Here is a 13602-nt window from a genome sequence, read left to right as displayed (position 1 = left end):
CCCCCTCCCTCTCACGTCGACCACCATGGCATTGCCCCTCCCAAGCCCTAGGAGCCCCTCGCTGCACCGCGCGGACGGTCACACGTCGCCGTTCCGTTCCTCGCCGCCACTAGTCGAGGAGGACGCGTAGGCGTTCCGCTCCTCGCCGCTACGCGACGCGTCGCCGTTTCGTTCCTCGCCGCCACTAGTCGAGGAGGACGCGTCGGCGTTCCGCTCCTCGCCGCGACGCGACGCGTCGCCGTTCCATTCCTCGCCGCCACTAGTCGAGGAGGACGCGTCGGTGTTCCGCTCCTCGCCGCGACGCGTCGAGGTGGACGCGTCGGCGTTCCCCATCTCGCCAGCACACGCGCCGGAGGACGCGTCGGCTCCCTGCTACGAGGAGAACGCTGCGCCGCCCGCCGAGCCCCCCAGCCTTGAGGAGCTTTAGAAAGAAATGGATGTCGCCTTGTGGGAGGCTTTGCCTCCAGCAGAGCGCGCCAAAATAGAGGCGGAGAAGAAGGCCGAGGAAGAGAAGCGCACCTCGGAACAAGCTGCCTGGGAGGCCTATGTCGCGTCCGAGAGAGTCAGGAAATTGGCTCTTTGGCAGAAGGCTCGTGCTAGGGCCGTGAGGGTGGCGGAGGACGCCCGTGCCGACGCCCTGAGTGCAGTCGGGCCCAAGCGCCTCATCTACGCTTAGCGGTACGTGGACCGGGTGCAGGCTTCCCGCGAGGAGGAGTACCTGTTGGCGCTGGGTCACCACACTGGTGAGATCGCGCTCGCCCGCCGGCAAGCCGCCAATCAGCACCTCACGAGTTGCGAGGCTGAGGAAGAGGCGTTGTGTCGGCGCGCTGGGAAACGGCCGCGCACCAAGGCACTCGTGGCGCGCCGCAAGCGCTCCTGCGAGCGCCGTGGCTTTTAGGAGGAGTATAATTTTTGTTTCGTAAGGCGATCTCATTAGTTTTGGGACGCAAATGATAAATCCCGAACGTTCAGGAATTTTTAGCGTCCTTAATTAAGTATGTAAAAGGGAAAGTTTGGAAACCTTGTGTATTCATACGCATTTTGCAAGTACGTGCATATAGCACAAACTTTACTATATACTATCGCACTACACGTCTCTCTCGATATATGCTTGCAGACTGTGCTACTCCCTTCGTCCAGGTCAATAAGTCATCTTTGGTTGTGCACCGTGACCAAGAAGGAGGGAAGACTTATACACCTAGACGGAGGGAGTACTACTATTACTTATGTACGTGCAAATGCACGTTAGAACATTACGATGCGGTTTTTGTAAAAGTAGAAAAACAACACTAGTCAAGCTTGTGAAACGATTCAATGCAAAACAAATGCAAAAATGCTCGTTTGATTGTTTACTTTTAGCTTCCTTCTCTGTGGTTATTTCTCTGTCGTACTTTGTACGGAGTATCTCACTGGTTGGAAAGGCATGCAAATTCCCAAACCGCTTCCTACACCCTGTATCGAATTTTTTGCCTAACAAGTTGTGCCGTGCAATTGGAATTCCAACTTGAGTACTACTACTAGTAGGAGTACCAGGGGCCAGTTCTTTTAGGCTTCTAGATTAGTAATCCCATAAGAGCAAGTACAATAGAGCTGAGTCAGCGGGCTATAAGAAATAAACTAGTATATTTCTGCTTAGTTGGAGGAAATAGAAGAGGAGAGAGAAGGTAAGCGGGCTCTTCGTGAAGAGCCAGCTCTAGCACGTGCTCCTAGGCACTTTGTGAGAATGAGAAGTGGGCCACATAATAAAAAAGTAGTACACTCTTTTGATCTATTATTGTACATGTTGGCTATAAGATGGGCTGTAGATGACATGGCACTGGCTTATAGCCAGTAGCTGGCTATACTATTAACCATGCTCTAAGTACTACCTCCGTCCTGGTTTATTGGTCCCCATTGTAATCTGTGTCAAATTTTGATCATAAATTTAACTAATGAAATGTTAGTGCATGTCACATGCACTACTCCATCCATCTAGGTGAGTAAGTCATCTTAGGCTGTGCACCGTGACCAAGGAGGAGGAGAAAACGAGAAACGTTAATGTTTATTTGCTAATTAATAGTATTCCATGCAATGAACTAACCACTGCATGTCGTGTTTGATATCTCAAGTCATTAAAAGCATGCACACTCTTTATCTCTTATTGGTTGATATGTCAAGAACAAGAAACGAGGTAGAAGTTAATGCACCGCGCCTAAGTGTTTTGGGATTATTTGTTTTTCGTAAGATGAGTTACACACCTAGACGGAGGGATTACAATGGTGAGGAATAAACCAGTTAAATCTTTGGTCAAAATTTAGCACAAATTACAATGGTGAGGAATAAACCAGGACGGAGTAGTAGTTTAGAAGCCCAAATAAATGAGTGAGGCGCCTTATTATTACTCTCCACTGTGACTAGTCTTGTGGGAAAAGCTGGGGAAGCCGCCAAAAGAACTGGCCCTAGGAGTAGTAGCTAGGGATCGAGTGTGCGAGATGAACCGGAGAAAGTAAATGCAGAGAGATGAAATGCAAAAAGACGGAGGGATGTGATGGTTGCTTGTCCGTTTATTTTACCAGGTCACTTATTACTGGGAGTGGTTGGGTTTTGTGATATGACGGCTTTACTGCCGCGCCACGAGCGGCGTGAGAGGTGAGACTCCCGTGCAGCGCCGCCCTCTACACTTGTACTACATCGGTCGTGGTTTATTAGTCCCCCATTGAATTTGACTGAAGATTTAACTGACAAAATGTTAGTGCATGTCAACAAAAACTATATCGTTGGATTCGTATTTGAACATAGTTTTGAATGATATAATTTTAGGTGACATGCATCAGTATTTATCGTACTATATATAATGTTCAATTTTTGGTCGTACTAATCTATAGTAGTAAGGTGCCCGTGCGTTGCACCGAAGAGTGAAATGCATTGATCGGGGAGTTGTTTATTTTGACAAAGGATGTGGGGGTCATCTCATGTGTAACGGGTATCGATAGGTTTCTTCGGATATTATTTCATCTCTAGAGCTCACAAACATCTGGGTGAAATAGATAAAAAGGTATCTTTTGCAAACAAAAGCGTTCAACTATTCAACCTGCATCCAAAACGTGTGAAGAAATAACACTTATTGTGCTTTGCAAGAAATGATCTTTAAGAATTAGTTTTTGAGTATCAATTGTTATACATGTTGGCTACAGATGACATGGCACTTTCTTATAGTCAACAGTTGGCTATACTATTAAGTAATATTAACCATGCCCTTATACACCTAGACGGAGGGATTAAATCAGAATGACTTGCAAGCGGGCAGAGGAGATGTAAGAAATGGTTCATCGTAAGTCTTTCACCAGTACTGTAGTAAAAATTCATACATGGAAGATTCTAGACTAAACCATAAACGGATACACTTTTATTCATGCGCGATACTCCAATAGAGCAAGATCCTGCATGGAAGTCTCCACATGCTTAGACAGCGGATTACATTGAGCGAAGACTAATGATCAACATTTAACTTGATAATGCGTACTTCCAGGTGAACCTCCTTGGAGTCCCCGTGCACCGCGTCGGCGGGTAAAGGAGGCCATGGGTTTTCCAAGTCCACATTGGCAGGATAGTCCCAGCTCCCCAGAGTCCAAGTCCGTTCGATGAGGCCGGTGTCGCCGCCCACGCGACCCGGAGGGGTAGTAACACTGACCACGCACCCGTACATCGGACTCGTGTCAGTGTCAGCAGCGTCGCCCCTGACGCACATTACAAAGACGGGGCGGCGGCCTGCGCGGGCCTCGCCGGTGCCCACGATCAAGAGGAAGACGTTGCCGTCCTCCTCCGAGACTAGCAGGCGGCGGTGATCCTGCAGCGACTCCGGCATGGTGAACGGGTAGCACGTCTCGTACTTGATGTTCTCCGCCAAGGGCCAACAGTGACCGCTGCACGCATCCGTGAGGTGATGCACCATGTCCGCCGGCGAGCCACAAAACGGCATCGGGCACTCATAGCAGTGGACGAAGGGCTCCTTGGAGGCATCGACGAGGCCGTCCATGAAACGGGAGTGGCTGTAGGGGACGTTGCGCCAGTTGAATATATGAGCAAGTTACTACGAGATTTAATCCGAATAAGCACAAAATAAATCATGACGGCTATAACAGAGATGAAACTAATCATGTGGACTAGCATAGTAGTAGGATACAGAGTAGAAACATGAATTCTACCACGATTTCGAACAGGAAGGACATAAACACATACGGTGCAACGGGAGCAGCACCGTTGGCGTTGAGGTTGTCGCCCATGTCCAAACACCACATAGAAACGGTCTTTGAGCACGGTTCGTAGTCGTTCCACGCTCGGGCATTGAAGTTTGTAACTATTTTAGATTAGAATATACTGCTCCTCCGGTGCTAGTAGTAGAGCAGAGTCCTACTCTACTACTCTACTCAAGCAAGTTAGGGCATAGGACTGTAGGAAGTACCAGTACTGTGATCACTCAAGCAAGTTGTCTGGCATCGACATGACCCTACGCTGCTGGTATGTGTCTCGTAAGTCAAGCGGCGTACTGTAGTCATCATCACCTGTCCACTTCCCGCAACACATATTCGCTTCTCCATCTTTGTCCGCACATAATCTCGTCCAATCTTCCATCCCTGCTAACAATGGCAGAACCGAGCAGCGTCCGCCGAAAGAGTGGCTGGAATTCGCTCCCCACAGAGGTAATCAAGCTCATTGTTTCGCGTGTGGACAATCTCAGTACCATGCCGCTCGCCGCGTGCTCGTCGGGGCTATACCGTTTACTCAAAGCCCTCAGGACGGAGCTTTTTAAGCCAGCTCCTTGCTTGCTGATGCCGCCTGATCTTCAGAAACGGCGTGTCACACAGCATAACGATCGTAGGGTGGCGAGCATCAACCCCCTTGACTGCGATCCGATCCCCGTCAGCCTCAACTACATTAACGGTATGTACTGGGTCGGCATGAACACGTCTTGGATGGTGCTCGTCGACGGTCGCGGCAGCTGGATGCTCGTGGAGGTCTACACCCGGCCTACACCCGGCGATTGATCCCCCTTCCTTCGGTTAACACTGCACTGCTTTGGCACCACGGCCCAGAATACTCGGAATCTTACAGTAGCCAACATGATACCAAGTTTGATTTGCTCAAGGTTGTAATCTGCCAAGTGCCCACAAGATCTGCGAATTATAAAGACTTTAGGCTAATTGCGTTCTTCAACCGCGGTCTCGCCTATCTGACAGGTCACTGCGGTAAGTGGATAAATCTGCACGTCCATCGCAGGATCATACATCCTCCATGGTTCTCTGATGCCATTGAACACAAGGGCTTCATTTACGCTGTCGACTCCTTCTATGGCTGGACGTATTGCTGGCCTACTCCAGTCATCGCTACAAACGGCTGTTACAGCAGTATGTTACTTTCCTATGATATCATGATGGCTTGCTTATATTACTGTCAACAGTTGCTGAAAAAATATTCATGCTCATAACATGTTGTTCTTAAGATTGACTAAATGAAGAGCCCTTTTTTATTTGACACCAACTTGATATGATGTTGTAGGCCGCCTGGTGTCCCTACCCTTCCTAATCCCAGAACCTTTCAAAGAAAAGCGGCATGGCAGTTGCAGGTGGTTCCTGGCTCGATCAGACGACGGCGAAAGATTGATGATCGTTCGCACGTACCGGACGTGTTGTTTCGCGGAATACAATCACAGTCACTGCAAGGTCTTTGAGCAGGATCCCAGCTTCTCTGGGCCTTCAGGAATTTTTGACTGGAGGCTGGTAAGTAGCCTTGGTACACGCTCTCTGTTTGTCAGACTGAATTATCCGATTAACCAGGAGATAACCGACGGCAAGGATCATGATGGCAGTGCGGTTTCGTTCATCAGGCAAAACTGTGTGTACACAGCGTATCATGCGTCTCTGCATGCACCATATCCTGATATGTGCCGCCACGCTCTGCAGCCCAAAGTAGGAGAGAGGGTCGCAAGTATCAGACTTCGACCTGCTGGCTGGAGTTTTCCCCGTCAGGCACCCATCTGGTTCAAGCCGTCAGCCAATCTTCACAGCTTAATAAATAGTAACGTCTAACTGAGCCAGTTAGTTAGATGCGTACACTTGGTGTAGTAGGATCTTTATTTAGTTTGATGCATACACTTGTTCTTTTTTGGTAGCCCTTTTGTAATGATGGCTGATGTTTGGTTTGGAAGAGAGAGCTGCGTCTTCACTCTTCTGGCCTGCTTACTGCTTCTGTTGCACCCCCAGCCCTGGTTGCTGCTGCTGCTGCTGTTTTCAATGTACAATCAGTAGTATATTTCGTCTGTTGGTTGAATAAATGTGTTGTTAGAACGACAAACACAATGTTTTGGAAGTCGTTCCACGGTTCGATCCTTTAGTGCCCCGTACCGTACGTAGCACATACTATTTTTCGTACGGAACACATTTTCCACTTGTTGATAACATGCAGCCCACTGATGAAGGCCCAATAGAGAAGCCCATAATTAACTGGAAGGGAGGCTCTCACATAAATCCGGCCCAGGTACATGCTCATGGTCCCCTAAACATAAATAAGTAAATAAATAAATAAATAAATAAAGCTAAATGCTCATGCACCAGTTCTTTGGGAAAATAGGTAGCCCAGTATTTCTTTTTGAAGAATACCCAAGCTAGGCCTATTTGTTTTCCCCGAATTACTGGGCTGCAAATCTTTCAAGACGAGGAGAGATGCATTCCGGCCTGTCTTAAGAGTATGGTCAATGTCTGTTAAAAGTAATATCAAAAGGGGTTGAAAATTCCAAAAAAATTATAGCAAATGAGATATAAGTTTTTTTTGTTTTTGTTCTTCACTGATATCTTATACGTATTTCATTGGATTTAACATGACATAGTACTAATTTATTTTTAAATTTGTTTTAGTATGGCCATTAATTTTTGGATTAAGAATATTTCGTTCCCCAGCAAAAATTTGCGAATTTTCAAAATTTCCCACATATTTAGTTAATTTTTTGACCCTGGTACTGACGAGAAAATGGCCAGCAATTCTAAAAATGGAAAACGGGCTGCAATAAATTCCATATGAATTAGAAAATGAGTAAAAATTATAAAAATAATAGCAAATGGGCTGTACACGCCACATATTTCGAGGCTGACTTGTTTACGCAAGGCTTTGTCAATGAACACACGATTCTAGCAGCAGTGATTGTTGGATGTCCATCCAACGGCCGACGTGCTTCTTCAATCTCTGATCTTCCTGCTCCAGCCGCCTAAACTAGTGCCGGCGGGACTGCCTGCTCCCTCCTCTTGTGGCCCGCTGTGATGCCGCGCAGGCTTCCCCGGCCCACCCTACTCCCTCCGCTGGCCTGGCCGCACGCAATCAAATGCCTCCTTATTACGCGAAAAAAATGATTCCTCCCACTGACATCTGGGGCGCACCGGTTGGGAGGCTGACCTGTGGGCCTACTAAGTTGACGCGTACACATGGCTTGTCAACTTAGTCAACAAACGATTCTAGCAGCAGTAACCGTTGGATTTGAATCGAACGGTCCTGCTGCTTCTTCAATCGCTGCTCTTCTTGCACCAGCCGCCCAAACCAGCGCCGGGGAGACCGCCTGCTCCTTCCTCCAGTGGCCGGCTGTGCTGCCGTTGAGGCCTCATCGCCCCCTACTACTCCCACCGCTAGCCAGGCCCTGCGGCGACGGCAGCCTCACACCGCAGCCGAACCAGTGAACCCTCGTACTCCTCTCCGCGTGGGCATCCACTGCCGCGTCTTCCCCGGCTCCGCGTCGTCCCCTTCCTAGGCCTCGCCGTCGTCCACCGCCTTGGTGCTCTCGGCACGGCGTGGTCAACGTGGTCAACGATGTTCCATCATAAGAGTACCGTACATGGAGAGGCTGACAGCTGGGTCCACGGCCACAACCCAGTTTTTTTGTGATTTGCCAAGTAAGTCGCTTTGTCAGGCCTGTTGGGCTGCAAATCTTTCAAGACGAGGAGAGCTTTCATTCGGCTGGCCGAGAAAATAGCCCATCAGTAATGAGAAATGGGCTATACATTTTTAAAACACATCAAACCGGCAATTAGTTTCAAATATCTTTTTTTTTCATTTCGAGATTTTAAATTATATTAATTTTTATGCGTGTAGAATTTGTTGGATTTTATATTGATATACATTTATTTTTTAAATCAGTTTGAATGTGAGTCGAAATTTCGGGATTAAAAACAGTTCGGACCGCACCGAAATATGCAAAATTTCGTATAATTTTTTAACCGTGGCCACAATATGGCCTGTAATGCTAACAAAAAGAATATGGGCTCCAAAAAACCTTAATAATTAGCAAATGGGCTGTAAATTATTAGAAATAATGGCAGATGGGCTGTATGTTGTTTTTCACAGATTTGAGGCTTTCCTAAAAAAGGTTGACGCACAAGCACTGACTGTTGGATGTCCATCCAACGGCCGTCGTGCTTCTTCAATCTCTGCTCTTCCTGCTCTAGCCGCTCAAACAAGCGCCGGCGGGACTGCCTGCTCCCTCCTCCCCGCGGCCGGCTCTGCTGCCGCGCAGGCCTCACCGCCCCACCGTACTCCCATCGCTGGCCTAGCCATCCCTCTACTCACCCACACCTGCTGTTATTCTCCGGCAACGGCGGACAAACCAGTAAACCCTCGTACAGTCGTACTCCCCTTCGCGTGAGAAACAACTGCCGAGTCTTCCCTGCCTCCGTGTCGTTCCCTTTCTAGGCCTAGCCGCCGTCCACCGTCCTGGTGCTCTCGGCGCGGCCTGGTCAATGTGGCCAACGACCGACATGCATCTGAAGTGGACTGTACGTGGAGAGGCCGACGGCTGGGTGTGCACGAAAATACAGTCATATTAATAATGATACGGAGGGTGTGCACGAAAATACAGTCATTACTGCGGCCTGCGGCCGCCAGCCAGCAGCTTTCCTCCCAACTTCACTCCCCCTCCCCATCCTCTCCTCGTAGTCTCCGCCGGACGCCGACGCTCGCCCCCTCCCTGCGGCGAAACCCCAGGCTCGGCGTCGGCGGGACCTGATCAGATCCGATGGGGGCGACGGAGCCGCAGTGGGTGCTGATGGCCACGGGGCGGTCGCCGACCAACATCGCGGTGATCAAGTACTGGGGGAAGCGGGACGAGGCGCTCATCCTCCCCGTCAACGACAGCATCAGCGTCACCCTCGACCCCGACCACCTCTCCGCCACCACCACCGTCGCTGCCAGCCCCTCATTCCCATCCGACCGCATGTGGCTCAACGGCAAGGTGAACTCCCCCTCCCCCCTGCCTCGACTCTTCTATTCTTTTCTTTCCTTTTCGCCCCACGCTCCCTTCCCCCCATCGCCGCCGCCGCCCCCGCCCCCGAGATGTTTGTTCTAGGGTGGATGCTATCGAATCCTCTGCTCCGCCGAGTGTCGGGGAATCCGTTAGATTTCAAGCTTGAACGAATTTCTGTCTCGTGTTTTTGGCATAACACGATGATTCGGTTAGTGTTGACAGATTGGCTGTCCCTGCTTAGATCTGGATCGGGACCTGTTTGAGATAGCCCGCTGCATTTGCAAAGGCAGTTGGCGGAGCCCTGAAAAATTGCCTTGTAAAGAAGAGCCAAAAGGCACACTTCTGTTTTTATTGTCTGCACTAGCTCTGAAGTACTTACTGTATTGTTGCCCTGCTCATGCTGCGATATTGGGCATTGACTCTAGTGGCCGGTGCAAGATGATTCTATAGCAATGCTTTGGCCGGAATAATGGAATTGCTGTCTGTTCAGATGGTAGTGTGATTCTGATTCAATCATCCTTTTGATTTGGAATTGGGCAGGAGATCGCGTTGTCGGGCGGGAGATTCCAGAGCTGCCTGAGGGAGATACGGAAGCGGGCTCGTGATGTCGAGGACGAGAAAAAGGGGATCAAGATCAAGAAAGAGGACTGGGAAAAGTTGCATGTCCACATAGCATCCTACAACAACTTCCCAACCGCTGCCGGTTTGGCCTCTTCGGCCGCTGGCCTTGCTTGTCTTGGTAATTCTCCTAGTTCAGATGCCACTGTTATAAGTCAGGAAAACATATGTATAACCAAAATTGTGAATATTTCGTGTCAGGCTTTGATTTCCTTTTGTTTTCTGCTGTTCTACACGCACCCGAGTTGTGTTTAGTAGCAGAGGGGTTTCTTATTCTCTTGCCAACATTAATTTTTTATGGGGGTAGATGCATTTCTAGCTAGAAGTGGACTGTGCTCCTATCGAGAGGTTTCTACCTTCCAGATACACCTTTGTGTGCTATTCATAATATTAGGGAAATGTTATGGTTATCCAACTGCCTATACTGCCCTGAATCCTGCTGTTAAGGCTGTCCTATTTATCTGCAATTTGTTCTTTATTTGGTTGTATAGAGGCACCAAAACATAATAAGTAGAAAATATGTTTCTTGGTAGTGGTCTGCTGGTTAATCTTTGCAATAATTCTGCCAGACTTAGAAATGGCTGGTCCTAACAAGTTCCATGATATACTGCTAATATCTGGTCCCGGGTCTTGTTTTGTCCTGATTGTCTAACACTTCTCTGCATGCTTGTTTTGTACAAATATAGATTACTTTATTTTGTGTCTTGAAGTTTGATAGTGCTATCCAACACAAAATGACTATTTTGATCATAAACATGCTAAGCGCTGTCTTGCTTTCATGCCAATAGCACAGCACATAATTACTCATTTGAATACTTGCAGTTTTCACCCTGGGAAAGCTAATGAATGTGAATGAAGATTACGGAGAACTTTCTTCAATAGCAAGGTCTGTACTGATACATTATGGAGCGACACCCTGTCTGTGCTCTATCCCGTTTGCTTGATGTATGGCGCAACAATGGAGTACTTCATTTTGTTAAATGATAAGCTAGCTGCTTGATCTTTTTTTGGGAAATCTAGTTGATTTCTCCTTATGGGTGTTGAGCAACTTTGTAAACCAGGCACCCTTCTTTTACCCTTCTAATACTTTGTACCGAACTTTAAGCTTTGAATGGAAAAGCTGGGCCAAGGCCTTTCATCTAAAAAAATGATAAGCTAGTGGATTTATGTCTTTGCTTTCCTTATATGCTTCTCTTGGCTGACAAATTTCAGTGCAGGCAGGGGTCTGGAAGTGCATGCCGCAGTATATATGGTGGATTTGTGAAATGGTGTATGGGAAAAGTAAGTTGTCTCTTGGTTATGGCAGAGAAATTGTATTTTTTTTAAATGCATGCTTTTCTGTTGGAAAACGATTAAGTTTGACTTTATACTTGTAGAATGACGACGGAAGTGACAGTATGGCAGTACAGCTTGTTGACGAGTCACATTGGGATGATCTTGTTATAATCATAGCAGTGGTATGTCAATGTGATATCTGTTATATAACATGATCTGTTTCATATATTTATCATTGGAAATTGCTCATCGAGTCATGGTTTCATTTACACCAAATCTCAAGTAGCTAGTGACACCATTTTCCCATTTTTGTCCCAACTTTTTTTCTTATTATGTTGCTTTGTGGAATTAGGTCAGTTCAAAGCAGAAGGAAACCAGTAGCACCAGTGGGATGCGAGACACTGTCGAAACAAGCCCCCTCTTGCAGTACAGGGCCCAGGTGAATGCATTTTCATCTTTAACTTGAAATGTTTTCAACAGTTCACATGATGTACATTTATTCTTATAAGAATCGTCATGAAGCTGCAATTTGAAATCTGAAATGTAATTTTACCCCTCCTGTTCTGTGGACCGTCAGGTTTTGTGGTTTTGAAAAAAAAACCCGAAGTGTTTTGGAAATTATACTGATCAATCTCTTTAGCTGCACTTTACTGTTTCTTGCACTCACTGTGCACTGCACTGTTTGTTGTATTCCAGACTGTAGTGCCAAGTCGGATATTGAAAATGGAAGATGCTATCAAGAATCGTGATTTTGAATCCTTCGCCAGGTTAACTTGTGCCGATAGCAACCAGTTTCATGCTGTATGTTTGGACACGAGTCCTCCCATCTTCTACATGAACGACACATCACACAGGTAGTTTTTTTCGCAGTCCTGATTTTGAGGATCTGTTCCTACTGAAATTCCAGAGTTAAGAATTGCTCTCTCAACCAACTGCAGGATAATTAGCCTTGTGGAAAAGTGGAATCACTCGGAAGGAACACCACAGGTATATTCTGTTCCTGTTTAACACGTGCTACCTTTTCAATTCTCTGAACTGTGTCTGCTGCCTAGGGATCTTAAATATAGTTCTGGTATCCATCAAGGCGGGCTAAACTTAATTATGACATGGCAGTACAAGCAGTGTTTACTGCACTGGACCAAACATGTATTAGTAGCATCACTTGTTGGAGTAATTTATCCTAATTTATAAGGTGTGAACCTTGGTAAAATCATTGCATGTTTCTGAAAAATAGCGAATATATGAGTCATGCTTATGCTTTGAAGTTTGAACCCTTGATTTTTATGGAACATATTTTTTAGAGTCCTTCCTTACTACATGAACTATTACTACTAGTAATAGTTCTGGAGCTGCAGACTTTTAAAATACTTCTATTGTTCTATAGGTGTTATATCTATTAAATAGCATCTAAAGTTTGAGTTATGAAAAGAATGCATGATAAATATCTTATTGTATTTCCTTCATCAAACGATAAAACTTCATTGCAATCTTGGCAGTATTATTTTTATTTTATTTGTCTTTGTCTGGTATGCATTTCACCTAAACTACAAATCATTGGTACTGGATGGTTTGATTGATCTGATACCGAAACCAACTCTTGTGTGTAAGACTTCTAAATTTGAAATTTGATTTCTTGTAATTGCAGGTTGCCTACACATTTGATGCTGGGCCTAATGCTGTCTTAATAGCACGGAACCGCAAAACTGCCACCCTTCTCCTTCAGAGGCTTTTATACACTTTCCCCCCACAGGAGAATGACTTGGACAGGTGTGTCTGATATTATCAAGATTAAAACCTAGTATTTATTTGTTTCTAGGTATACTACAAACATGTGCACATCTGACAAACATGATCATGGCAGCTATATGCTTGGCGATAAATCGATCCTAAGCGATGCTGGTTTGCAATCCATAGCCGATGTCGAGGCCCTTCCAGCGCCTCCAGAGATGAAAGCTCCAAACCAAAAATTCAAAGGTGATGTTAGCTACTTCATCTGTAGCAGGCCTGGGGCCGGCCCAAAAGTTCTCACCGATGAGAGCCACGCCTTGATTGATTCGGCCACGGGGCTTGCGAAAGGAGTGTAATTTTGGACGACGATAGGTTTACGTAACACTGTCTTTGGTTGAGATTAATGTAGAATTGTCCGTTGTTGTACACTCAGTACTTTCATCATTTTGATCTTGTACTGTACCTTCGATCTTGTACTATTTCCATCATTTTGTCCCTGACTGTTGTAGCCGCTTAAAGAACATGTATATTTCTTCAATAAAAGTTCGTGGAATGAATTATCATTTTATCGATCCCATTTTCTGTATAGTCCAATGCATGGATGTAATTGTTCTTGTTACTTTGGCATTCGAAAATAACTAGGGGTTGGGGCCCGCCATTGTGGGCCACTTGAGAGAAAGTTGTGCGCATCTCACCTTCATCTCAAAATATAAAAAAAACAT

The 13602-nt window shown here is 46.5% G+C and overlaps 1 protein-coding gene across 1 annotated transcript; it reads left to right on the top strand.

Annotated features, from left to right (window-relative positions):
• Positions 1-8867: 8867 nt before the first annotated feature.
• LOC109785668 (diphosphomevalonate decarboxylase 2) lies at positions 8868-13448 on the top strand. Its single transcript, XM_020344265.4, has 10 exons — positions 8868-9247; positions 9800-9998; positions 10700-10763; positions 11095-11158; positions 11254-11334; positions 11505-11591; positions 11849-12006; positions 12091-12139; positions 12798-12919; positions 13014-13448. Exons 1-10 carry the CDS (start codon positions 9032-9034, stop codon positions 13234-13236), a joined length of 1263 nt encoding a protein of 420 aa, XP_020199854.1. The 5' UTR covers positions 8868-9031; the 3' UTR covers positions 13237-13448.
• Positions 13449-13602: the final 154 nt, after the last annotated feature.

Source organism: Aegilops tauschii, chromosome 5 (assembly GCF_002575655.3).
Source record: "Aegilops tauschii subsp. strangulata cultivar AL8/78 chromosome 5, Aet v6.0, whole genome shotgun sequence".
In the NCBI taxonomy this organism is placed as follows: Eukaryota; Viridiplantae; Streptophyta; class Magnoliopsida; order Poales; family Poaceae; genus Aegilops; species Aegilops tauschii.
Note: the sequence above shows the minus strand (reverse complement) of the source record. Positions and strands in the feature narration are given on the sequence as shown.